The sequence below is a fragment of the Canis aureus genome, chromosome 8 (genome assembly GCF_053574225.1).
Source record: "Canis aureus isolate CA01 chromosome 8, VMU_Caureus_v.1.0, whole genome shotgun sequence".
Lineage (NCBI taxonomy): Eukaryota > Metazoa > Chordata > Mammalia > Carnivora > Canidae > Canis > Canis aureus.
In genome coordinates, this window is record NC_135618.1 from 36,488,729 (window position 1) to 36,515,354 (window position 26,626).

The 26,626-nt window shown below is 40.3% G+C and overlaps 1 protein-coding gene and 1 pseudogene across 1 annotated transcript in view; one reads left to right on the forward strand and one right to left on the reverse strand.

Moving 5' to 3' along the window:
- The window catches only part of LOC144318680 (olfactory receptor 11A1-like), a 53,181-nt gene extending 28,375 nt beyond the window's left edge, over positions 1 to 24,806 (forward strand). The window contains exons 2-3 of the mRNA XM_077905826.1: positions 19,991 to 20,095; positions 22,083 to 24,806. Of these exons, the coding sequence (XP_077761952.1) occupies positions 22,246 to 23,199 (954 nt within the window). The 5' untranslated portion in view covers positions 19,991 to 20,095; positions 22,083 to 22,245 and the 3' untranslated portion in view covers positions 23,200 to 24,806. The remainder of the gene's footprint in view (positions 1 to 19,990; positions 20,096 to 22,082) is intronic.
- Positions 6,537 to 8,092, reverse strand: LOC144318679 (mediator of RNA polymerase II transcription subunit 4 pseudogene; annotated as a pseudogene).
- Positions 24,807 to 26,626: the final 1,820 nt, after the last annotated feature.

A 26,626-nucleotide genomic window follows, 5' to 3' on the forward strand; every position in this document is an offset into this window, starting at 1 on the left:
TAAATAGGAAAAATATGCAGCCAAGAATACTTTATCCAGCAAAGATGCCATTCAGAATAGACAGATAAAGAGTTTCCTGAGAAACAAAAGCTAAAGGAGTGCATGACCTCTAAACCAGCCCTGCAAGAAGTCTTAAAGGGGAAGGGAAAAGAAATACCAAACTATAAAGACTAGAATGGAACAGAGAACATCACCAGAAACACCACCCTTACAGGTAACACAATGGCACTAAATTCATAACTATCAACAATCACTCTAAAAGTAAATGGACTAAATGCTCCAGTCAAAAAATATAGGGTATCAGAATGGATTAAAAAACAAGACCTGTCTATATGCTGCCTACAAGAGACTCATTTTACACCTAAAGACATTTGCAGAATCAAAGTGAGGGGATGCTAATGGACATCAGAAGAAAGCAGGAGTAGCTATACTTGCATCACATCACTACACAAACTACATTTTAAACCAAACACTGTAATAAGAGATGCAGAAGAGCACTATACTATACTATACTATACTATTATTATAACACTATACTATAATAAAGGAGAAAATCCAATAGAAAGATCTAACAATTATAAATATTTATGCCCCCCATAATGGGAGCATCCAAATATATAAATCAACAAGCATAAAGAAACTCACTGATAAACATACAATAACAGTAGAGGACCTTAACACCCTACATAAATCAATGGACAGATGATATAAACAGAAAATCAACAAAGCAATGGGTTTGAAAAATACACTGGGCCAGATGGACTTAATAGATATATTCAGAATATTCATCCTAAAGCAGCAGAATACACATTCTTTTCAAGTGCACATGGAACATTCTCCAGAACAGTTCACATACTGGGTCACCAATCAAGTATAGCAAGACAGAATATCATGCATATTTTCAGACCACAATGCTTTCAAAGTAGAAGTTACCAAAGGAAAACAATTGGAGACACCACAAACACATGGAGATTAAAGAACATCCTACTAAAGAATGAATGGGTTAGCCAGAAAATTAAGTAAAAAAATACATGGAAGCAAATGATAATGAAAACACAACAGTCCAAAACCTTTGGTATGTAGTAAATGCAGTCCTAAGAGGAAAGCATAAAAATAAAGGCCTACCTCAATAAGCAAGAGAAGTCTCAAGTACACAAACTAACTTTACACCTACAGGAGCTAGAAAAGGAACAGCAAATAAAGCCTAAAGCCAGAAGAAGAAGGGAGATCATAAAGATTAGCGCAGAAATAAATTGTATAGAAATGAAAAAGACCCGGTATAACAGATCAATGAAACTAAGAGTTGGTTCTTTGAAAGAACTAATAAAGTTGATAAACCTCTAGCCAGACTCATCAAAAAGGAAGAGAAAGGACTGAAGCTAATAAACTAATAAAAACACACATGAAAAAGGAGAGATCACATATATATATAATGGAATATACTACTCAGACATCAAAAAGAATGAATTCTTGCCAATTCCAATGACGTGGATGGAGATAGGATATGTTATGACAAGCAAGGTAGTCAGAGAAAGACAAATACCATATGATTTCAGTCACATGTGGCATGTAGGAACCAGAACAGATGAACATATGAGAAGAGGGGAAGAAAAGAGAATGGAAACAAACCATAACAGACTATTAATAATAGAGAACAAACTGAGGGTTGATGGTGGGATGTGGTAGGGTATGAGTGATGGGTATTAAGGAGAGCACTTGTTATGATGAGCACTGGGTGTTATATGTAAGTGATGAATCACTAAATTCTACTCCTGAGACCAATATCACACTATACTTTATCTAGTTAATTGTTAACTAACTAGAATTTAAATAAAAACTTAAAAAGAAAAAAATTAGTTTTTTATTTAATTAAAAATTAGTATATAAGATTATTTTAATTAACTTCATTAAATAAATTCGGTATTTAAATAAATTAATAAAATACAATTTAAAATTAGGTTTAAAAATTTAAATAAAAATTCTAATTAAAAATAATTAAAAAATAAAGCCTATTTTGATAAAAGAGGATGAATATACAGGCCAATAAAATAAAATATAGAGTGCAGACAGAAACCCTTACATCAATGGTCAATTGGTTTTTGAGAATCATGCAAAGGCCATTCAATGGAGCAAAGAAATAAACTTTTCCATAATTGATGATGGAATAATTAGATATTTACAAACAAAAGAATGAGGTTGGATCCTTACCTCACACCACAGATAAAATTTAACTCAAAATGGTTCAAAGAGCTAAATGTAAGAGGTAAACAATAGAAACTCTTTGAAGAAAACATAGGGATGCATCTCCATGACCTTGGATAAGCAATGGATTCTTAGATACAACAGCAAAAGCAAAATATTTTTTTAAGATAAATTGGGTTTAATGAAAGTAGAATGTTTCTGCATCAAAACACATCACCAAGAAAGTGATACAACCCACAGAATTAGAGAAATTTGCAAAGCATATTAAAAATACTTGCAGGGGATCCCTGGGTGGCTCAGCAGTTTAGCACCTGCCTTTGGCCCGGGGCGTGATCCTGGAGCCCTGGGATCAAGTCCCACATCGGGCTCCCAGCATGGAGCCTGCTTCTCCTTCCGCCTCTGTCTCTGCCCCCCACCCTTTCTATGTCCATCATAAATGAATAAATAAAATATTTTAAAAAATAAAATAAAATACTTGCAAATTATTTACCTGATAATCTAGTATATAGGATATATAAGAAAGTCTTACAACTCAACAACCAAAAAATAACCTGATTGAAAAATTAACAAAGGACTCGAATAAACATTTCTCCAAAGAATATATACAAATAGCCATTAAGCACATGAAAAGGGACGCCTGGGTGGCTCAGTGGTTGAGCATCTGCCTTTAGTTCAGGGCATGATCCTAGGTCTGGGAATCAAGTCCCACATCAGGTTCCCTGTGTGAAGCCTGCTTCTCCTTCTGTACATGTCTCTGGCTCTCTCTCTTTGTGTATCTCATGAATAAATTAAATAAATAAATAAATAAATAAATAAATAAATAGTAAATAAAATAAAAAAATAAACACATGAAAAGATGTTCAACATTATTCGTCATTAGAGAATTGCAGATAAAAACCACAATGATATACTATATCACTCTCACAGGGATAGCTCTAATGATAAGAAAAAAATAGTAAGTGTTGACAAAGATGTGAAGAAATTGGAAATTTCTTTTTTTTTTTTTTTAGAAATTGGAAATTTCATACATTGCTAGTGAAAATATAAAATGGTACAAACGTTGTCAAAATGCATTAGCAGTTCCTCAAAATGTAAAAATAGAATTACCATAATACCCAGCAATTCCAGAGATTTGAAGACAAAACAGAAATGTGTACACAAATGTTTATAGCAGTACTTATGACAGCCAAAGAATTAAGATAGAAATATTAAAGTTACTCAAATTTTCATCAACTGGCAAATGGATAAACAAATTATGATATAGCGATATAATACAATATTAATTGACCATAAAAAATAATAAAGTACTGATATGTACTACAATATGTATGAATCCTTAAAATATGTAATGCTAAGTGAAAGAAGCCAGACCCAAAGGTCACATATTGGGAGAAAACTGGAAATGCTATTTTGGAGATGGTTATTAGCCAGATAGTTGAGCAAACTAGGATTCAGGATCTGGTCCAGTGTATACGCATGTAAGAAGACCTCAAAGACAATAGGATTCGAATCTAACACAGACAGATGTATATGGACACAAGACATGTGTTTGTTCTTGACAAATCAAGTTTCAAGTGACCCCTCCCGCCCTCTTTTTTTTTTCTTGATAAGAATTACCTCCTTGAAATTTTCTTAACAAAGATGGTTTTCATGAGAATCTTTGAGACTACATAGAACATTAACACATCAAAGGCACAGGAAAAGAATGCAAGCTTCTCTAAGAAGTTTTGCTCCTTAAAGGCCAGAATTTTTACAATACTAACAAGTCTTTTGAGAAAAGTAGGGAAGGTTTGGAGATTGGTAAAAGTGATTGATGACTTTGGATTGTTTCTGGAGCAACATCACTGGTTCTATAGACCAGATTGCAAAACAAAAACAATTGTTCTTGAAAGCATGGAGATGCTGCCTAAGTTGGACTGACACACCATCCACCTATGTTGGTATATTTCTCTTTCCCTCAGTGTAGTTAGCTTAGGAGAGAAGACCTGAAAATATTTCTATCAGATTCTGAATACCAGCTTCAAAATTGGTAAAAATTTTAATCATAAAGTTCTTAAATCCTTTCAAATACTGTGTCAGGTTTCACCCAGACAAACAGAAATATTCCTGGCTGTATAAAACAACCGTATGGAACCAAGAGGCATCCTCAAAGAGGGTGCAAAAGATACTATCTTCACAAGATCTAGAGCCACTTCCAAAGAGAGTCAAAGACAGAACCTACAACCTACATGCCCAGAAATCCAAGGCAGAAATCCAAGGCAGGTTCTTAGAACATAAAAATCAGACAAGCAAGAAGGCAATAGCTATCCTGGGAGAGAAGGATCAACAATCGATTGGTCTGGATTTGGAAAGAAAAGCCAAATGTGAAATTTTATTTTCTTCTCTTAATGCGGTTTAGGAGGTAATCTATTTATAAAAAATTTTGAGGATCCTCCATGGGTTGAAAAAAGTTCTTTAACTAAAGCCCTTAGTTTGGTATTTGACCAAGGAGTAAAAGATACCTGAAGAGGTCTGCCTGTAGCCTAGGGTGGTCTTATTTTAAAGGGTAACTTTTTCATAGTTTCTTCAGAATTGAAAAGCAACTTAGAGGATTCCTAGAAGGAGTACTCAAACAAAAGAAGGTAGAGGGGAACGGTAGGGGTTACTCCTTATAGTCTTACTGTCTTTCATTTTCAGTACCTTTTATCTCTTTTTCATTAACCGTTTGCAATGAATCTTTCAATGAAACCATTTTGGAATATTGAAAACTCTTGGAGGCTTCTGCATGACAATTTAAGAGATATCCCATTCTGTTTAATTTGGGAATGTTTACTTTCAAATATACATCTTAAATGGTTGTATCTAATTTAATTAGGAGATTCCTTGTAATGGGCGCTGTAATTCTAGGTTCTGTTTAGTAAGATTTTTTTTTTCATTTTCATAATTATCTATAGCCTCCAGGACCATAGTTTTTATACCTAAAGGGTGGCACACTCAACTCTTTGGATAGAAAGAAACTCATTTGTTTTAAGATAGGCTTTTGGGTTTCTCTTAGCAAACTCAGACGTAAGTGAGATGTGCTGTGGGGAATGGAGTTGTGGGATATTTTATACTCATTGCATGGAAATTTTCTTGATGATGGCAGGAAACCTAATCTGACCAGTTATAGGACCAACTTATCCTACTATGGGAGTGTTCCTGAGGTAGCAAGTGCTCTAGCAGCCTTTAAATGTTTGATACTTCCCCATCAATTTTTTTTTTAATTTTTAAAAATTTTTTATTTATTTATGATAGTCACAGAGAGAGAAAGAGAGAGAGGCAGAGACATAGGCAGAGGGAGAAGCAGGCTTCATGCACTGGAAGCCCGATGTGGGATTCGATCCCAGGTCTCCAGGATTGCGCCCTGGGCCAAAGGCAGGCGCCAAACCGCTGCGCCACCCAGGGATCCCTCCCCATCAATTTTTTGCAGCTTTCTGGCTTCTGAGATCCCTGTTGACAAGAGCCTTTACTAGACTCAGTCCAGCTGGAGTCAAACCCAGTCCAACCTCGGACCTAGTCAGACGCAGTCTGACTCTAACCTGCAACCACCATGAAGTTCTATACACCTCTGGACTGGGAAAAACCATTGAATCAGCAGATTTCAACAAATGGGACTGTGAACTGATTCCAAGCAAATGGGAAATTGAAGCTACCACTAGCAGTTCCAATATGGAATCTGGGGCTCTGGGGACAAAGCCAAGGGCTAAGGGTTTCCCATCAAATGGGGCACTGACTGGAAAGCCAATTAGATCAGGAGCTTGATGCAAAGAAAACAGAGCTCAGAACCTAGAGAACTCACCCATGACCCTCAGAAATAGTGAGAAAGACAGTGAATTCAAAGGGTTGACAGGGTGCCACATCTATGTTTCTCATTGTCTTCAAATGCCGTCAAAATTTTGCTTGGATGTTGTTGCTGCTACCAATTGTTTTTTTTTAATAACTTTATATTTTATTGGTGTTCAGTTAACCAACATATAGAATAACACCCTGTGCTCATCCCATCAAGTGCCCCCCTCAGTGCCCATCACCCAGTCACCCCCACCACCCGCCCACCTCCCCTTCCACCACCCCTGGTTCGTTTCCCAGAGTTAGGAGTCTCTCAAGTTCTGTTTCCCTTTCTGATATTTCCCACTCATGTTTTCTCCTTTCCTCTTTAATCCCTTTCACTATTTTTTATATTATGCAAATTAATGAGACCATATAATGTTTGTCCTTCTCCAATTGACTTATTTCATCAAGCATAATACCCTCCAGTTCCATCCACGTCGAAGCAAATGGTGGGTATTTTTCATTTCTTTTTTTTTTTTTTTTCGGAGTACAAACAAGAGAGTTTATTTACAAAACTTACAATAATTACAGATAGTACAAATTGAGACAATTTACCCCGTTACTGTGACCGAAGCTACCAGCCTTCACTTTAAAATGAGGGTTTTGTTATTCTGAGATACAAAAGACATTCAGTGATCCACTGCCCTTATTTAAAATGCTTTTCTAACTAATTCCAGGGGCTGATTAGTGTATGTACAGCGGTCACTTCCCTCAACGTGTATTTCCAGACCTACTATGTACAAGTCCAACATAACTGGAATATAATGGCATAGAACAGCACTGAGTAATTTTTTTCCCAACAATAAATTTTGATTATTCTTTAAATATTCATTTAGTGGTTTAGAACTGAAACCATGATTTCTGGCTTTTAAAAGAAAAGTCCAGTGATTCTTGATGGGCCGCACCATTCCGCTATAGCCAGTATTACCCGGCTATTTTTTACAGGTTTACAATAGTTTTAGAAAACAGAATTCCACAGCATTCAATTCTGTTTTGTTTGGTTTTTAGAGAGGGAGAGAGGCAGGGGGAATCTTCAGAGAATCTTCAGCAGACTCCATGCCCAGCACAGAGCCAGATACGGGGCTCAACCTCACAACCCTGAGATCAAGACCTGAGCCAAAATCAAGAGTCTGACACTCAGCCGAGCCACCCAAGTGCTCCCCATGGTATTCAATTCTGTATGAATTATGTCTTTTATGTTTTTAATCAGAGTCACTGCTACTGCTCGAGGAGTCTGTTGACATAACTTCTACATCATCTTCATTTTCTTTATTATGCCCCGGAGGTTCCAACAAGAAGTCATTACTGTGATTTGGTGGTAACATATTCATTGACATGTCATTTGACTGCCATGGGTACTGCGAGGCAAGGACATCTGGCAATCTGCCTGCTGCAAGTGCATCCCCTGGTAAATGACCATTTACACCATTCGTGGAAGGATTGTTCATTTGACCCAATAATCCACTTCTCATCTCTAAATCAGTTGGGTATGGTCTCCGTGGGTCCCCTGGAACCCAGGTCAGTGGAGCACACACAGCATTACTTGCACTTATTCTATGTGCATATTTAATTATTTCTTCAGAGGAGATGGCACCTTTTCTTGCCTTTTCTATTGATTTGAGTTTTTCTTTTGCTTGGTAAACAGCTGTTGCCAGTATTTGCTCTGCTTCCTTTAGCTGTTTCTGTAGTTGCTGAATATCACTGTCCCTCTTCTCCACTTCCTTTTCTAAAACTTGCATTTCATGATGGATTTTTCCCTGATTAAGTGCCAACTTCATCAGTTCTTGAAATTCCCCATCTCTATGAATTAACTCCAGGACCTGGTTTTCCTCATCAGGCGGCAACAACTTTTGGTTTCTTGAAATTGCCAGCATTTCTATAAGTTCTCTCGACAAGACCTCCAGGTCCTCCAGCGCAGACAGCAGCCGCTCCTGCGTGCTGTTCCCGCCCGCCCGCCGCGCCCGCGCCGCCGCCCCCCCACCCCCCCCGGGCCGCTCCTTCTCCTTCTCTGCACCTGAGGCCGCCGCCATGCTGCTCGCGGGCCGGAAGCCGTATTTGTCGTTTCTAATGGCTGAGTAATATTCCATTGTATACATAGACCACATCTTCTTTATCCATTCATCTTTTCATGGACACTGAGGCTCCTTTCACAGTTTGGCTATTGTGGACATCGCTGCTACAAACATCGGGGTGCAGATGTCCCGGCGTTTCACTGCATCTGTATCTTTGGGGTAAATCCCCAGCAGTGCAATTGCTGGGTGGTGCAGAAGATCTATTTTTAACTCTTTGAGGAACCTCCACACAGTTTTCCAGAGTGGCTACACCAGTTCACATTCCCACCAACAGTGCAGGAGGGTTCCCCTTGCTCCACATTCTCTCCAACATTTATGGTTTCCTGCCTTGTTAATTTCCCCCATTCTCACTGGTGTGAGGTGTATCTCATTGGGGTTTTGATTTGTATTTCCCTGATGGCAAGTGATGCAGAGATTTCCTCATGTGCTTGTTGACCATATCTATGTCTTCTGTGAGATTACTGGTCATGTCTTTTGCCCATTTCATGATTGGATTGTTTGTTTCTTTGCTGCTGAGTTTAATAAGTTCTTTATAGATCGGATACTGGCCCTTTATCTGATACTTCATTTGCAAATATCTTCTCCCATTCTGTAGGTTGTCTTTTAGTTTTGTTGACTGTATCCTTTGCTGTGCAGAAGCTTCTTATCTTGATGAAGTCCCAATAGTTCATTTTTGCTTTTGTTTCTCTTGCCTTCATGGATGTATCTTGCAAGAAGTTACTGTGGCCAAGTCCTTTCTTGCAAGAAGTTACTGTGGCCAAGTCCAAAAAGGGTGTTGCCTGTGTTCTCCTATAGGATTTTGATGGATTCTTGTCTCACTTTTAGATCTTTCATCCATTTTGAGTTTATCTTTGTGTATGGTGAAAGAGAGTGGTCTAGTTTCATTCTTCTGCATGTGGATGTCCAATTTTCCCAGCACCATTTATTGAAGAGACTGTCATTTTTCCAGTGGATAGTCTTTCCTCCTGTGTCGAATATTAGTTGGCCATAAATTGAGGGTCCACTTCTGGATTCTCTATTTTGTTCCATGGATATATGTGTCTGTTTTTGTGCCAGTACCACACTGTTTTGATGACCACAGCTTTGTAGTACAACCTGAAATCTGGCATTGTGATGCCCCCAGGTATGGTTTTCTTTTTTTAAAATTCCCCTGGCTATTCGGGGTCTTTTCTGATTCCACACAAATCTTAAGATGATTTGTTCCAACCCTCGGAAGAAAGTCCATGGTATTTTGATAGGGATTGCATTAAATGTGTAAATTGCCCTGGGTAGCATTGACATTTTCACAATATTAATTCTGCCAATCCATGAGCATGGAATATTTTTCCATCTCTTCGTGTATTCCACAATTTCTTACAGAGTGTTCTATAGTTTTTGGGTATAGATCCTTTACCTCTTTGGTTAGGTTTATTCCTAGGTATCTTATGCTTTTGGGTACAATTGTAAATGGGATTGACTCCTTAATTTCTCTTTCTTCAGTCTCATTGTTACTTTATAGAAATGCCACTGACTTCTGGGCATTGATTTTGTATCCTGCCACACTGCCAAATTGCTCTATGAGTTCTAGCAATCTTGGGGTGGAGTCTTTTGGGTTTTCTATGTAGAGTATCATGTCATCGGTGAAGAGGGAGAGTTTGAGTTCTTCTTTGCCAATTTGCCTTTTATGTCTTTTTGTTGTCTGATTGTTGAGGCTAGGACTTCTAGTACTATGTTGAATAGCAGTGGTGAAAGTGGACATCCCTGTCTTGTTCCTGATCTTAGGGGAAAGGCTCCCAGTGCTTCCCATTGAGAATGATATTTGCTGTGGGCTTTTCATAGATGGCTTTTAAGATGCTGAGTAATGTTCCCTCTATCCCTACTCTGAAGAGTTTTGATTAGGAGTGGATGCTGTATTTTGTCAAATGCTTTCTCTGCATCTATTGAGAGGATCATATGGTTCTTGTTTTCTCTCTTGCTGATGTGATGAATCACATTGATTGTTTTATGAGTGTTGAACCAGCCTTGCTGGGGATAAATCCTACTTGGTCATGGTGAATAATCTTCTTAATGTATTGTTGTATCCTATCGGCTAGTATCTTGCTGAGAATTTTTGCATCCATGTTCATCAGGGATATTGGTCTGTAATTCTCCTTTTTGGTGGGGTCTATGTCTGGTTTTGGAATTAAGGTGATGCTGGCCTCATAGAACGAGTTTGGAAGAATTCCATGTCTTTCTATCTTTCTGAACAGCTTTAGTAGAATAGGTATGGTTTCTTCTTTTAACATTTGATAGAATTCCCCTGGGAAGCCATCTGGCCCTGGACTTTTGTGTCTTGGGAGGTTTTTGATGACTGCTTCAATTTCCTCCCTGCTCTTTGGCCTGTTCAGGTTTTCTATTTCTTCCAGTTCCAGTTTTGGTAGTTTATGGTTTTCCAGAAATATGTCCATTTCTTCTAGATTGCCTAACTTATTGGCATATAGCTGCTCATAATATGTTTTTAAAATCGTTTGTATTTCCCTGGTGTTGGTAGTGATCTCTCCTTTCTCATTCATGATTTTATTAATTTGAGTCTTCTCTCTCTTCTTTTTAGTAAGGCTGGCTAATGGTTTATCTATCTTATTCTTTCAAAGAACCAACTCCTGGTTTTGTTGATCTTCTCCACAGTTCTTCTGGTCTCGATTTCGTTGAGTTCTGCTCGAATCTTTATTAACTCTCTTCTTCTGCTGGGTGTAGGATCTATTTGCAGTTTTTTCTCTAGCTCCTTTAGGTGTAAGGTTAGCTTTTGTATTTGAGTTCTTTCCAGTTTTTGGATGGATGCTTGTATTGCAATGTATTTCCCACTCAGGACTGCTTGTGCTGTATCCCAAAGATTTTGAACGATTATATCTTCATTCTCATTAGTCTCCATGAATCTTTATAATTCTTCCTTAATTTCCTGGTTGACCCTTTCATCTTTTAGCAGGATGGTCCTTAACTCCACATGTTTGAAGTCCTTCCAAACTTCTTGTTGTGATTTAGTTCTAATTTCAAGGCATTATGGTCTGAGAATACGCAGGGGACGATCCCAATCTTTTGGTATCGGTTCAGACCCGATTTGTGACCCAGTATGTGGTCTATTCTGGAGAAAGTTCCATGTGCACTTGAGAAGAATGTGTATTCAGTTTTGTTTGGACGTAAAGTTCTGTAGATATCTGTGAAATCCACCTGGTCCAGTGTATCATTTAAAGCTCTTGTTTCTTTGGAGATGTTGTGCTTAGAAGACCTATCGAGTGTAGAAAACACTAAATTGAAGTCACCAAGTATAAGTGTATTATTATCTAAGTATGTCTTAACTTTGGGTATTAATTGATTGATATATTTGGCAGCTCCCACATTCGGGGCATATATATTGATGATTGTTAAGTCCTCTTCTTGGATAGATCCTTTAAGTATGATATCGTGTCCCTCCTCATCTCTCACTACAGTCTTCGGGATAAATTTTACTTTATCTGATATGAGGATGGCTACCCCTGCTTTCTTTTGAGGACCATTTGAATGGTAAATGGTTCTCCAACCTTTTATTTTCAGGCTGTAGGTGTCTTTATGTCTAAAATGAGTCTCTTGTAGACAGCAAATAGGTGGGTCCTGCTTTTTTATCCAGTCTGAAACCCTGCGCCTTTTGATGGGGTCATTAAGCCCATTCACATTTAGAGTTACTATTAAAAGATATGAGTTTAGTGTCATCATGATACCTATTCAGTCCCTGTTTTTGTGGATTTTTCCATTGGACTTCCTATTAAAGAGGAATTTTAAGAGTCCCCCTTGGGCAGCCCCGGTGGCCTAGTGGTTTGGCGCCGCCTGCAGCCTGGGGTGTGATCCTGGAGACGCAGGATCAAGTCCCACATCGGGCTCCCTGAATGGAGCCTGTGTCTCCCTCTCCCTCTGCCAGTGTTTCTGTCTCTCTCTCTGTGTCTATGAATAAATAAATAAAATCTTTTTTTAAAAAAAAAAGTCCCCCTTAACTTTCTCACAGAGTTGGTTTGGTAGTCACATATTCTTTCAGTTCCTGCCTATCTGGGAAGCTCTTTATCTGTCCCTCTATTCTGAATGAGAGCCTTGCTGGATAAAGTATTCTTGGCTGCATGTTATTCTCATTTAGGATCCTGAATATATCCTGCCAGCCCTTTCTGGCCTGCAGGTCTCTGTGGAGAGGTCTGCTGTTAATCTGATATTTCTCCCCATATAAGTTAGGGATTTCTTGTCTCTTGCTGCTTTAAGGATCTTCTCTTTATCTTTGAAATTTGCAAGCTTCATTATTAAATGTCGAGGTGTTGAATGGTTTTTATTGATTTTAGGGGGGGATATCTCTATTTCCTGGATCTGAATGCCTGTTTCCCTTCCCAGATTAGGAAAGTTTTCAGCTATGATTTGTTCAAATACATATTCTGGCCCTCTGTCCCTTTTGGCGCCTTCGGGAACCCCAATTAAACATAGATTTTTCTTCCTCTGGCTATCACTTATTTCCCTTAATCTATCCTCATGATCCTTTAATTGTTTGTCTCTTTTTTCCTCAGTTTCCCTCTTTGCCATCAACTTGTCTTCTATGTCACTCACTCGTTCTTCTACCTCGTTAACCCTCGTCGTTAGGACCTCTAGTTTGGATTGAATCTCATTTAATTGATTTTTAATTTCTGCCTGATTAGATCTAAATTCTTCTGTCATGAAGTCTTTTGAGTCTTTTATGCTTTTTTCTAGAGCCATCAGTAGCTTTATAATAGTGCTTCTGAATTGGCTTTCTGACATTGAATTGTAATCTAAATTTTGTAACTCTGTGGGAGAGAGGACTGTTTCTGGTTCTTTCTTTTGAGGTGACATTTTCCTCAATCAAGGTCAATAATTTGTTTTTCCCCTATCCGTCTAGCTGGTCTTCTGGGGGAGGGGCCTGCTTTGGTGATTTTCAGGTGTTAGCACTTGGGGGAGCTGCTCAGCCCCCTGCCTGGTGCAGGGCTCGGTGAAAGTTGTTTAACCTGTTTATCCGGTGAGGCCACTGTGTAGCTCAGTGGGGTTTTTTTTATCCTGTGAGGCCCCAGGACAAACAACAACAGTAGAGGTGGCCAGCTCTCCAGCTCTAGAGTCAGCTCCTGCAGTAACTACAGAGCTCTCAGTCTGCAGGGGCCTGGATGCTCCGGGGCGGGGCTGCTGATCTGCTCAGCTCCGGGCTGCCCGGAGGCTGGAGCGTTCTTGCTGTCCTGGGCCCTCCTGGCTTCTGCCGGTCCTTGGAGGAACGAGGGATCCTGGGCTGTGTGTCTCCGGTGCCCTGTGCTCCCGGGCCTGTGCTGTTGGAATCACACTCATGGCCCGCAGCTCCCTCTGCCTGAGTGTCTGCCCGGCGTCTCTTCCTAGAGCCTCTGCCGGAGCCAGACGCAGCTGCTCCCAGGCCCGCGCAGCTCCCTCCACTTGGAGCCGCCTCCGAGCTGCTCCCGGGTCCAGCCGGGCATGGGCTGCAGCCCTTTAGGGAGTTCGGCTGTGGGGTGTGGCACACTCGCCGTGGGGCGCAGATGTCTGTTAGCGTCCCAGGGAGCCTGAGGGCATCCATGCCCTCCTGGGGTCCTGCTCCACCTCCCTGCGAGCGCCTTTCCGTCCGGAAAGGTTGGTGAAGCTCCTGCTTCTCCAGGCGGGGCTCTCCTGTCCTGGGGATATTCGCCACGGCCTTAGCCCAGCTCCTCGGGGGCTCCTCCCCCTTGGATGCTTTTTGTTTCTTTTTCCCCGTCTTCCTACCTTGATATAAGTGTGAACTCTTTTCACTGTAGCATTCCAGCTGTTCTCTCTTTAAATCTCAAGCTGAATTCATAGGTTTTCAGGATGATTTCAAGTTATCTAGGTAATTTGGTGGGGACACGTGACTTGGGGACCCTACTCTTCCGCCATCTTGCCCCGCCTCTCACTGCTACCAATTGTTAAACAACAAAATTTCAAGTAAGTAAATTTAAACATCTAGTTCGTTTTATTCAACAATTCCTGAGTCAGGTGGAATCCCATCTAGCAAATAAAAGGCACCTTTGATGAGCTGTATAAAATGGAAGGATTTTATAAGCAGAAACTGGGCAGGGCAAGGAGGTTATTAGCAAAATAAAGAATTGTTTCAGGCAAGGTCATCTTTCTGTAGGGAAAAAGCAGGGAGTCTCATTATACAGATGATCTAATAGTGCTGATCAGGAAATTCAGGATGATTGGTTTAAATTTCCACTCCTGGGAGAAGCTGAAACTGAAATTGAGTTAGATAATAGGTCTTGGTAGGGCTTAGCACAAGTGACTCCATTCAGGGTCTGTTTTTTTTTTTCTTTATACTGTAAATAGTTATTATTTACTATGTGCTAGTTATTATCTACTTAATGGAGATATACACAGTCATCTGCACTTGGATCCAGCTGCAAACAAGAAAGAGTTTCCTACAGTTCTGTGGGGGAGACGGTCAATAAAGAAGTAAGCAAATAAATTGAATTCAAATAAAGATACACAACACATCGACATAAAAACAGTGTAGACTCTAGGCAGAGTTAATAATTACAAAGCCTCTGAGATAGAATGGGGCATGGGGTTCCTAAGGATGGGGACAAAGCAGAAAAAGTAAAAAATAAAAGGCAGCCAAACATGCAGGTAATTTTATATTATAGCCAAAAGTTACATTCCCAAATATGTTGATTATATAAGTAAAGTGAATACAGTAGGCTCAAGAATGCTTTATTTCAATGTTTTTTTATTTCCATTTTTTGTGTCATCCTCAATTTCTTTCACCAATGTTTATATTATTGGTGTTAAGATTATAGATCTTTCTATAATCCAATGTTTAGATTATAGATCTTTCACCCTCTTGGGTTACGTTTATTTCTATTCCTAAGTATTTTATTCTTTTTGGTACAATTGTAAATGGAATTGTTTTCTTAATTTCTCTTTTACATTTATTTATTTATTTATTTATTTATTTATTTATTTATTTATGTTCAATAAAATACCTCAATTGAGGTATTTTTTTATTGAGGTTCAATTTGCCAACATATAACATCCAGTGCTCATCCCTTCAAGTGCCCCCCTCAGTGCCTGTCACCCAGTCACCCCATCCCCTGCCCACCTCCCCTTCCACTACCCATTGCTCATTTCCCACAGTTAGGAGTCTTATGTTTTGTTTCCCTTTCTGATTTTTCCCACTCATTTTCCCTTCCTTCCCCTATAATCCCTTTCATTATTTTTTATATTCCCTGTATGAGTGAAACCATATAATGTTTGTCCTTCTCCAATTGACCTACTTCACTCAGCATAATACCCTCCATTCCATCCACATCGAAGCAAATGGTGGGTATTCGTCGTTTCTAATGGTTGAGTAATATTCCATTGTATATATTGACCACATCTTCTTTATCCATTCATCTTTCGATGGACACCAAGGCTACTTCCACAGTTTGGTTATTGTGGACATTGACATTGCTGCTATAAACATTGGGGTGTAGGTGTCCCGGCATTTCACTGCATCTGTATCTTTGGGGCAAATCCACAGCAGTGCAATTGCTGGGTCATAGGGTAGTTCTATTTTTAACTCTTTGAGGAACCCCCACACAGTTTTCCAGAGTGGTTGTACCAGTTCACATTCTCACCAACAGTGCAAGAGGGTTCCCCTTCCTCCACATTCTCTCCAACATTCGTTGTTTCCTGTCTTGTTAATGTTCACCTTTTTTTACTTCACTATTAATGTATAAAAACACAACTAATTTCTGTGTATTAATTTTGTGTCCTGCAACTTTACTGAAATAATTTATTATAAAGCTTGTATTCTTGAATATTTTTGGATCAGTGGCTTGATTGCCAAAAAATAAGTATCTTTTCAAGAGTAGAAAATGGGTTCAAAATCCCATTAGGGAATTAAAAAATCCCTTAGGGATGACTGGGAGGCTCAGTCGGTTAAGACTCAGGTCATGATCCCAGAGTCCTGGACTGGAGCACTACCAGGGGCTCCCTGCTTAGCGGAGAGGAGCCTGCTTCTCCCTTCCTCTCTACCCTTCCCCCCTGCTCGTTCTCTCTCTCTCTCTCTCTCTCTCTCTCCCCCCCCCTCTCAAATAAAAAACTAAATAAATAATCTTTGGGAAAAAAACCTCTTAGAAACTGTAAAGTAGGCTTCCTGGCTTCCTGCAATATAACTAATTGGCTTAAATACTGAAGCAAGCTTCTTCTAAATGACCTCATTCTAAATAAAGTTATCTTTGCTGTTTTTAATCAGTGGCCTTTTACTTTTTTAGGTATAATTTGCCATTTAAAAACAATCAAACTCCAATAAAAAAAATACCCCCCCACACACACACATTTTTAGCATCAAGAACTACTTCCATAACCTATTCACAGTCTCAATTCAGGTACTAGAGCACCCTCCATCCCCATCCTTTCTTTAAGATAAAAATTTATCGAATACACCACCAGGGGGCAGCGGGAAGGACAGCAAGGGAGAGACTGCCCTACAGTCCCTTTTAAACTTGAGGGAGTAACAGCACCATTGCACAGTCTGGAGGAAGGGGCTTCCTAAAATAGAAAGAACATTACATTTGAAGGCAGACATTTGCTCACATATTTATTCAGTTTGTTTATAAATATTATCTATATTTTATATTAAAATTTATAAATATTAATATAGTTTTTATAAATCTTAGTATATGTTAGGTTCTGAGGTATATAGAAAAGTGAAGACTCCACTGCTTTCATGGAGCGTTCAGTCCAATCACAGCCTCCTCATATTCTTCTGCTTGGGTAATTTTGAACAAGTAATTTCATCTCTCAAAGCCTGGATTTCCTCATTTGTAAGATGGGTAATACACACAAAGGTTGTAAGGATTATAGGGAGTACAGGCTTAGCTGAAAACCTGGCATATATTGGTAGGCTATAGATTTCTAGGCAGTAGATTTCTATGAGGACATCCTAGCCAAAAGCCTCATATAATCAAATATGTGTTCATTCATGAGTTCAAATAGTGGCAAATGCCAAGGTTTCAGGAAATCTGGGTAGTAGTCCATAGAAAAAATACTTCAGTTCTAAAGAACAAATGAGATCATTTCAATTCATTGATTGTTTTATCATTTCATTTGTTATACTTATCAGATAGCTGTATTAATTTGTTAGCTGGAGCAAATCTCTCTTCAGTTTGTGATGCTTGTCAGTAGATGATAATTTTAATTCCATAAGGTTGTCAATCACAAACTTACATTTCCCAGAACAAGGCTAGCCTTAGTTACAACTTTTAATAAATAACAAGTATCCAAGATGACACAAGTTCTTTAGAATCATAATTACTGGTTTTGACAATAAATGTTTGCTATCGTAGGTATGTCTCAGTTCTCTACCAAATCTACATAATAAGGACATGCCCAGCAATTTTTTCCAGAGGATAGAAAAAAATTAAATACTTCTTTCAAAATATTGTTTTAACCCATTCTCCAAAGCATAATTATGCATTTTAATCACTAAATTAAAGCTCTTTATACAACTAATATTAATACAAATAGTCATTATTAAAATAGAAGCTTAAAGCAAAGGAAAACAAAGGAAAAAAGATTTCCTTTAAGGTAAAGGTAAACTGGTTTCACACAATTTGCAAAGTAAACAGCAATTCCCCTCTAGAGTCATTTGGGAAATGCCCATGAGCACCAATATCAGGGGAGGTGATGGCTTTGCCCACAGAGGAACTCAAGTTTACACAGAGAAATGTTGAGATGGGAGCAAAATTTAAGCGGCCTCCTAGGTTCATGTGGAAAGACAGCCCCAATTTAGTTTTTGTCAAGGGAGGTAGCTCTCTGGATAAAAGAAAGATTTCAGTTGTGTAGCCCAATTCTCTGAATCCAGGGGAGGTGGGTATGCCATTGTCTCTGTGGCCTGGCTCCCCAAAGTAGGAGTGGACCCCTCTGAGGCACAGGTAAAGCTCATCTATTCTGCTGGTATACACTTCCGTGTTTCCTGTTTTGGTCTCTTCTTTGCTATATGAGGCCAGGGGTACAATCCCCTAGCACACTAAATCCATTATCAGTTTAGTAACAAAATCAAACTGTCTGTCTGGTTGACCAACTGATCTCCTGAATTCACCAGCAGCTGGCAATAGTCAACACCCTTATCAAAAAGCCAAATGTTGGCTGAATTGATTGGTTAGTTGCACTTAATTCAGCTAAGAGAAAGGATCCCATTCAGATAGCATCTGAGTCATTTCCTGTTCCCCTTGCTTTTTTGTTTGTAGATTCCTTACTGAGTGTTTTTGCTTTATGAGAACCCGCTTTCCTACAAATTTGCTTTGTGTGTATCTTGGGGGAATGGAATGTTTCCCAGTTGTGTGGGGGGGACCTCAACTCTGGAAGGGACGGAAAAATCATCAAATCACAATAAGTCTCCTTAAGTCTTGTTTGTCTTCATAACTTGAACATCTCCAGTGAAGGGAAGCAGATATCTTCCTAAAAGAGTTAATCTACATTTAGATAGCACTAATTGTGCTTACATAACTGGGGAGAAAAGAGGGAAGAGCAGAGAAAGAGAGGAAGAGGAGGGAAGGGAAGGCGGGAGGGAGAAAGCTCTACCACTTACTGAGCATTGACTCCAACCCCAGCCCTATGCCAAAATGAATTACAGGTATATTGTGTTGTTTGGGCTTGTGGCTCTAGAGTCAATCAGTATATAGGAGCAGAGTTAACAGAGGAGCATGATTTCCTCACTTCTGCTAAGGAGACAGAGCAAGAGATATTGGCCGCATGCTAGGGTGGGGAGGCCAGGATCACAGACCTCTCTGCTGCCCTATGAATCCTCATTTGCACCCCCTGAGGAGCATAAGAGAAGAGTTTCTCTTCCCTTAAAGGTTATAAAATGCCTTTGCTTAGATGTCTCTGTGGTTGGCAGGGATTGGAATCCAGGCCTGTTTAGTGTTAGAGCCTGTGAGTTTAGTAAGACATCACTAGCTAGTTCTGTCCTACCTTTGCCTAGTTTTCTTTCTTTCTTTCTTTCTTTCTTTCTTTCAGGATTTTATTTACTTATTCATGAGAGACAGAGGGAGAGGCAGAGACACAGGCAGAAGGAGAAGCAGGATCCCTGTGGGGTGCCAGATGCAGGACTAGATGCCAGGACTCCAGGATCATGCCCTGAGCCCAAGGCAGATGCTCAACTACTGAGCCACCCAGGCATCCCCTTGCCTGGCTTTCCATTCTTCCTCATGTCTCTGCACTGCATCGACTGGTGCAGCATCCTGGCGGCAGAAATGTAATGGCGTGGTAGAAGGGAAGTGGTAATTCCCAGTGCACACGTTCAAAAGTGTTCTTGGATTGTTTTCTTGAGGCAATAGGCTGACCTGATATATATATATATTTTAAGATTATAAAGAAAAAACAAAAGTAGTAGTGTGAAAGCAAGTCCAGGTGACAGGTAGAGAAGATTATTCTATCCCTGTAAGGGATGGCTCCTTCAACAGCCAACAATGTAGATAGACCTCTCTCATGATAGGCTACGTTGTAGAAGCTTTCCTCTTCCAGCCTCTGTGAGACAATGCAAACTAGCTTATGTACTCAGGGCCCATGAAAAGCAGTGTCCGTGCTTAGGAGTGAAGGATTGAGGGCAAATCTGAATCTCATCTCTGCCACTTTCTAGATGATGACCATGGGTAAGTCATTTAACTTCTCTGTGACTTCATTTGGGAAGGAAGGATAAGAAGTAAGGGTACTAACCTACCAGAGGGTTGTTGTGACGATGGAGTGACACTTTTTTCAGCACTTACGACATGCCTGGGATCAAATAATATCCTCATCACTGGCAGGAATAGCGGCAGGAACCAGGAGTCTGGCTGTGATCTGTCAGAACCAAAGCCCTCCCTCTGAGATATCAGATCCTCATTTGTGTTTTTCAGGGATGGAGAGAAGTTCTCTCCATGCTCTACTCCATGGGCTCAGAATCTGAAATCACCAGTTGCCAAGTGTTCGCTGGGCACCAGGACTCTCAGCACAAATTCCAGGTTAGTTCTCTGAAAACCACTTGGAAAGCCAGAACTAGGGCCCCACAGAATGATACCCAGGACACTGAGTCCGTTTGAAAATGGGATTAATGTACTGCCAAAAGCTCTTAGTATGATTAAGAGATCCGTGGAGGGCAGCCCGGGTTGCTCAGCGGTTTAGCGCCGCTTTCAGCCCAGGGTGTGATCCTGGAGACCTGGAATCGAGTCCAACAGCTGCCTGCATGGAGCCTGCTTCTCCCTCTACCTGTGTCTCTGCCTCTCTCTCTCTCTTTCTCTGTGTCTCTCATGAATAAATAAATAAAATAAAAAAAAAAAGAGATCGGTGGAAGAGCTTAATGACTCACACAGTTACATCCACAAACACTGGCAGGATGTGGCAAAACGAACTGGGGGACTCATTGCCAACGCCCCCTTCAAAGGAAAGGCAATTTCTTGGTAAATTTACATAACGTCGGCAGCCTGGGAAAGCCAGCCATCTCACGATCTTTGTGTTTATGTTTTTGCATAATCTAGGCACATGTTAAATTCTTCTCCCTCCTGGTATCCTATTTTATGGATGAGAAACTGTGTCTCAAAGATGTTAAACAACTTGTTCAAAGTCTGACCCTTATAAGGCCACACCCTAGGCTTTGTATAGGGCTCTCTGGCTATGCCCTGCTACCTCATTATTACCCTGGCCCGGTGCTTTCTGTACCTGCACCTGGGGTTTCCCATCTCCACCTGCAGCAGTATGCTCCCTCCACAACTATCTAAGAAGGTAATGAATGGATCCAGTACAAGGTGGTTGAGAATAGTCAAATGGTTTCAGCCTCTGCCCTGTCGGAGGATAGCAGTATTTTTTGGGCAGGTTCTCTATCTGTCCTGAATTTCAGGGTAGGCCTATGGCTTGGACCTTGGATGGAACTGAGGAGGAGGCCTGGGTCTTCTTATTTCATTCAAAAGAATCTGAAGCTACCTTATACTCAGTTGGCTGGTTGCACACAGTGCCTTAGGCCACTTGGGTCTGAATCTTCTTCCATTTACTGCTGCCTAACATTAAATAGTTTTTTAAAAAAGATTTTATTTATTTATTTGAGAGAGAGATAAAGAGCTTGAATATGCGCACAAGCAGGAGGAGGGGCAGAAGAAGCAGCAGACTCCCAGCTGAGCAGGGAGTCCCACTAGGGGCACCATCCTAGGACCCTGGGATCATGATCTGAGCTGAAGGCAGATGCTTATAACCAACTGAGCCACCCAGGTGCCCCTCAACATAAAATTTTTTTAATGACCTGATTTTTTAAAAATATTTTATTTATTTATTTATGAGAGACACACAGAGATAGGCAGAGACATAGGTAGAGGGAGAAGCAGGCTCTATGCAGAGAACCCGATGAAGGACTGGATCCTGGATCCTGGGATCATGACCTGAGCTGAAGGCAGACACTCAACTAACTGCTGAGCCACCCAAGCCTGATGACCTGATTTTTAAGATTGTGAGAATGCACTCCTGCCTCTGAATTACACCAGCATGAGCACTCACATGATTTTCTCTTGCTATTGTTCTGGAAACTGTAACAGAAGTAAGAAACTCACTTCTCAAATCACTGAGAAGCTGAAAGGAGAAAAATTCATAGTAGATATGATAGGGACCATATCCCTGCACGTAACCAGTGTTTAAGGAGGGAGGGGAGGGTTCTTTGTCTTGGCCCTTGATTGTCTAGGTTCTAAGAGTTCATACTCTTTGGAATGTGCCTATCTCCCTTTCAGATCTTCTTTTCATTCTGTAAGTCCTCAAGCTACCACAGGATGAGCACAGAGCAGATGATTCTCCTTCCCTTTCCTTTTCCTTTGTCCTTCCTCTCAGTTTGTATTCTTTTTCCTCTTTCTTCAATTTCCTGCTTTCCCCAAAGCCTGACACTGCTCCTGATAAGATGAAAATACAGGTAGGAGAAGGAGGATTGGGATGGTCACAAGTTCTTACCGCAAATTCTTTTCTTTCCCATTTCAGGCTTTGGAAGAAAAGATGATACTCCTCTACCCAAATAAAAAAACCTTCCAAAAACATGAGTTGGGAATGAAAATCACCCACTGTCAGCTGCCCATTGATGGGTAAGCTAGGACTTTCTGCATTTAGCACTTCTGATCACTGGGTGTCCTAAGGAAGCCAAGGCATGGTGATCCTGCCCTGGGAAAACCAAACAACCATAGTGGAATTTATGCTTCAAGGATTCTCCTCTATCCGACAGCTAAATATGTTTCTCTTTATAATGTTTTTAGTTTTCTATGTCTTAGTCATTTCTGGCAACATCCTCATTGTTCTGCTAGTTTTGTTCATCCATCACCTCCACACCCCCATGTACTTCTTCCTGGTGAACTTGTCCTTTCTAGAGATCTGCTATACCTCCAATATTGTCCCCAAGATGTTACTGATCACCATAGCTGAACAGAGGACTATCTCTGTTGCTGGGTGCATGGCACAGTTCTACTTCTTTGGATCCCTGGCTGCAACAGAGTGTCTTCTGCTGGCTGTGATGTCCTATGACCGATACCTGGCCATCTGCCAACCTCTCCACTATCCCATCCTCATGACTGGCCCCCTTTGCATTAGGCTAGCTGCCAGCTCTTGGCTCTGCTGCTTCCTTCTTACAGCAATCACTATGGTCTTACTATCTAGATTGACCTTCTGTGGACCTAATGAAATTGATCACTTCTTCTGTGACTTCACCCCTCTCGTCCACCTCTCCTGCACAGACACCTCACTGACGGAGACCATCGCCTTTGCCACCTCTTCGGCAGTAACTCTGGTTCCGTTTCTCCTCATCGCAGCCTCCTACTCCTGCATTCTTATTGCTATCCTAAGAATTCCACCTGGCACAGGTCGGAGAAAGGCCTTCTCCACCTGCTCCTCCCACCTCACCGTGGTCACAGTGTTTTATGGGACACTGATTGCCACGTATCTTGTGCCTTCAGCCAATTCTTCACAACTCTTGCGCAAAGGATTCTCTCTTCTCTATACCATCCTGACACCCATGTTCAACCCCATCATCTACAGCCTAAGAAACAGAGACATCCATGAAGCCCTGAAGATGTGCTTGAGTAAGAAGCCAGGATTCCTCCTTAGATGATACAAAAAGGAAAAGTTCGATATTTGTTCAAGGATGACGAACTGGATTGAGTAATTTAGATTCTGTGCGAAAGTACTACCTGTCATCAGGAGTTATTTTAAAGCCAGATCACCAGATGTCTTTGAGCATGGCTGTGAATGCTGCCGAGTTCTGACAGCCTTGGGTGAACTAGCATCCCAGGAATGGCCTCAGTGGGTCAAAGTCTGATCCATAATCTTTAGTAGATCTGGATCCTTGTGTAAAAGCTCACCTGCAAAATGAGCTGCTAAGGCTGGTTGCTCATTTACTCAAATATTCATCAAGGTCTACTATGTCCAAGGCACTGTACTATAGATAGCTGATAAAACAGACAAAAAACAGAGTCCCTGCTTTCACTGAACCCACAGTCTATAGGGGGATGACAAACATTAATCAAATAACTAACATAAAACTACATATAAAATATAAAACTACACTTGTGTTTCAAAATCAAAAATGATAAGACGACTAGTACTTATCTAAAAGAATGGCCAGAATATAGAACACTGATAACACCAAATACTGGGGAAGACATGGAGCCACAGGAACTCTCATTCATTGCTGGCAGGAATGTAAAACAGTACAACCACTTTTAAAGGACAGTTTGGAAGTTTCTTACAACTACATGGACTTTTAACGTACAATCCAGTTATCACACTCCTTGATATTTACCCAAATGGGTTTAAAAGTTATGTCCACACAAAAAACTTCACATGGATATTTATAGCAGCTTTATTCATAATTGCCCAAACTTGGAAGCAGCTGAGATGTTCTTCAATGGATGAATGGAAAAATAAACTGTAGTACATTCAGACAGTGGAATATTATTTAAAGTTAAAAAGTAATGAGCTATCAAGATCTGAAAGACATGGAGGAAACCTGAAATAGACATTTTTAAGTGAAAGAAGTCAATCATAGACATCATATGATTGCAACTATATGATTTTTGAAAAAAGGCAAAACTATGGAGTCAGTAAAAAGATCAGTAGTTGTCAGAGGTTAGGGTCAGGGGAGGGATGAATAGAGAGCACAGCACTTTAGGGCAATGAAACTATTCTGTATGATACTACAAAGTGGACACTTGTCATTATACACTTGGCAGAACCAACAGAGTATACAACACCAAGAGTGCACTCAAAAGTAAATTATGGACTTTGGGTGATAATGATGTATCCGCGTAGGTTCACTGATTGTAACAAACGTGCCACTCTGGTGGGAAATGTTGATAATGGGGGGAGACTGCAAATGTGGGGTATTACCTGAAAACTAACACTGCCAGTTATCTTACCAGCAAAATTGGGTTTATTTGAGAATAGCAGAGAATTGCAGTCTAGATCAACCAAGCTATGGCAGAACTGTAGGCAAGTGTGCAGAACAGGAGAAGAATGCTTTTTTACAGAGGAAAGGGGGAAGTTGGGAAGGTTGTGAAAAACAAAATGTCCATGACAGTAAACTGGGAGCTCAAAGTATAGAGGCTTTTCATTAGCTGGACTGTTGCAGGAGAGGAAGAGAAGCTTCTTTCCTCCTGCTGAAGTAGTAAAGTAGTATCCATATGCAAGATCCATCTCTCCCTGTTGGGTCACCAATTGATGAGTGGTAGGGCATGAGTGCTCTTTCTGCTGGTTTCCCAACTCCATTCTAAATCATATTTTCTTTTGTTAATTTTCACCTTTCCCCCTTTTGATCAAGATCTCTCTTTGAAAGCATTGCTGATCAAGAGTCAGGTTTTCCATATTTAGTGGTTTTGTCCCTCAGTGTCAGGAATGACCTTTCCTGGTTGTCACGTCCTACATCAGAGGAAAAGTGCACAGCAGTTGGAAACCACATAAGGCCACATTTGAGTAACAAGGAAAATTAGGAGGGAAGAACTCAGGTACTCCAACTTAAAGCCTGTATCTTGTCAAGGTCATATGTTTTGGAGATCATCTCAGAGCTCTGAGATAGCTTATTGGGTACATCATTTTTTAGAGAGTTAGACGGCAAAAAAATATAAAATGTAAAATAATTATGAAAAATAAGAGACATAACGTAACAATTCCAAACTGTGTGATGGTTCTAAACCAGGAGTCTAAATTTGAAAAGTAGCCAACTGAAATATTTATTGGCACTTATTCTGACTTATGGGAGAAAAGGTTCTCCTTATAAAGGCAAATTCCCATAGTATGCATCCTGAAAGTCACAAAAGCAGAATAGTAAGTATTGTGAAAACACACTGAAAGAATTAACCAAGGGCATTTGGGAAGACACAGTATAGGTGTAAAGCAGCAGCTGATGAGCCTTTTTGAAAACTTCAAAGACATTTTAAAGAATGATGTTATCTCAAAAGAACTGTTTAGGACCAAATATATTATCAATAAATACAGTCAGTAAAGTTGAAAATCCAGAGACCATGAGTATGGAAAAGACTTTTAAGTCAGTTAATAGTTCAGATGAAAGAAAACTTTTGTGAACTGTTAACTTGCTAACCCTTCAGAGAAAGCAAGTGAAAGGTTAATTAGTCCCAGGATCATGAGGCTATTTCCAAAAGGCTATAATCAAAATAAAAGGTTTCCCCCCTTTGCAAGGGCTTGGGAAATGCAGACAGGGCACTGTCTTCTCATAAAGAAGAGAGAGGAAGCATAGGAAGAAAAGGTATACAAGCCTGGTCTGGACACCTTGGAAAAGCTCTCATCAGATGCCTGCTTCAATTCCTAGGAATCTTTACTTCCAGATCACCAGATGGCATGAAGTTCCAGTCAGGCTTTGGTGCTTTCTTTATATGCATCACAGTGATCCATGATTCTATTCCTTGGAGTTTGGTGGCACAAGGGTTGGTTAGCAGTTCCTGGTAAGGACCACGTCCAGTGAAGTTGAAGAGTCTTTCTGGAGGTATCTTTTCCAACAGATGAAATCTCCAGGTTGCAAGGTGTTTAAGTTCATTGTCTTCTAGGAGTCCAGTATGAATAGACTGCTCCACCAAGCATGGCTTTTTTTTTTTTTTTAAGTAGGCTCCATACCCAGGATGGAGCCCAATTCGGGGCTTGAAATCATGACCCTGAGATCAAGACCGGACCTAAGCTCAGGAATTGGATGCTCAACTGACTGAGCCACTCAGGAACCCACCAAACATAACTATTTTTAATAGAACCAATTAGGCCCTTACATTGTTGAAGTATATTCCTATCTTCTTTTTATCAACTGTGGGTTGAAGGAGGCAGAGACAAGTGCATTGGACACTTTGTGACTCTCTCAAAATAGGAGACTATAAGTTCCCAAGGGGATAAATCTGAGATTTAAAAGATCCAATGGCAATGCTTGCAGCCCAGGTATTTGGAGGGTCTCTACAAATTTCACCAGTTGAATCCTAGCACATAACTTAGTGCATATATGAATAATTCTGAGGATTGAGGATGATATGCACAACAAAAGT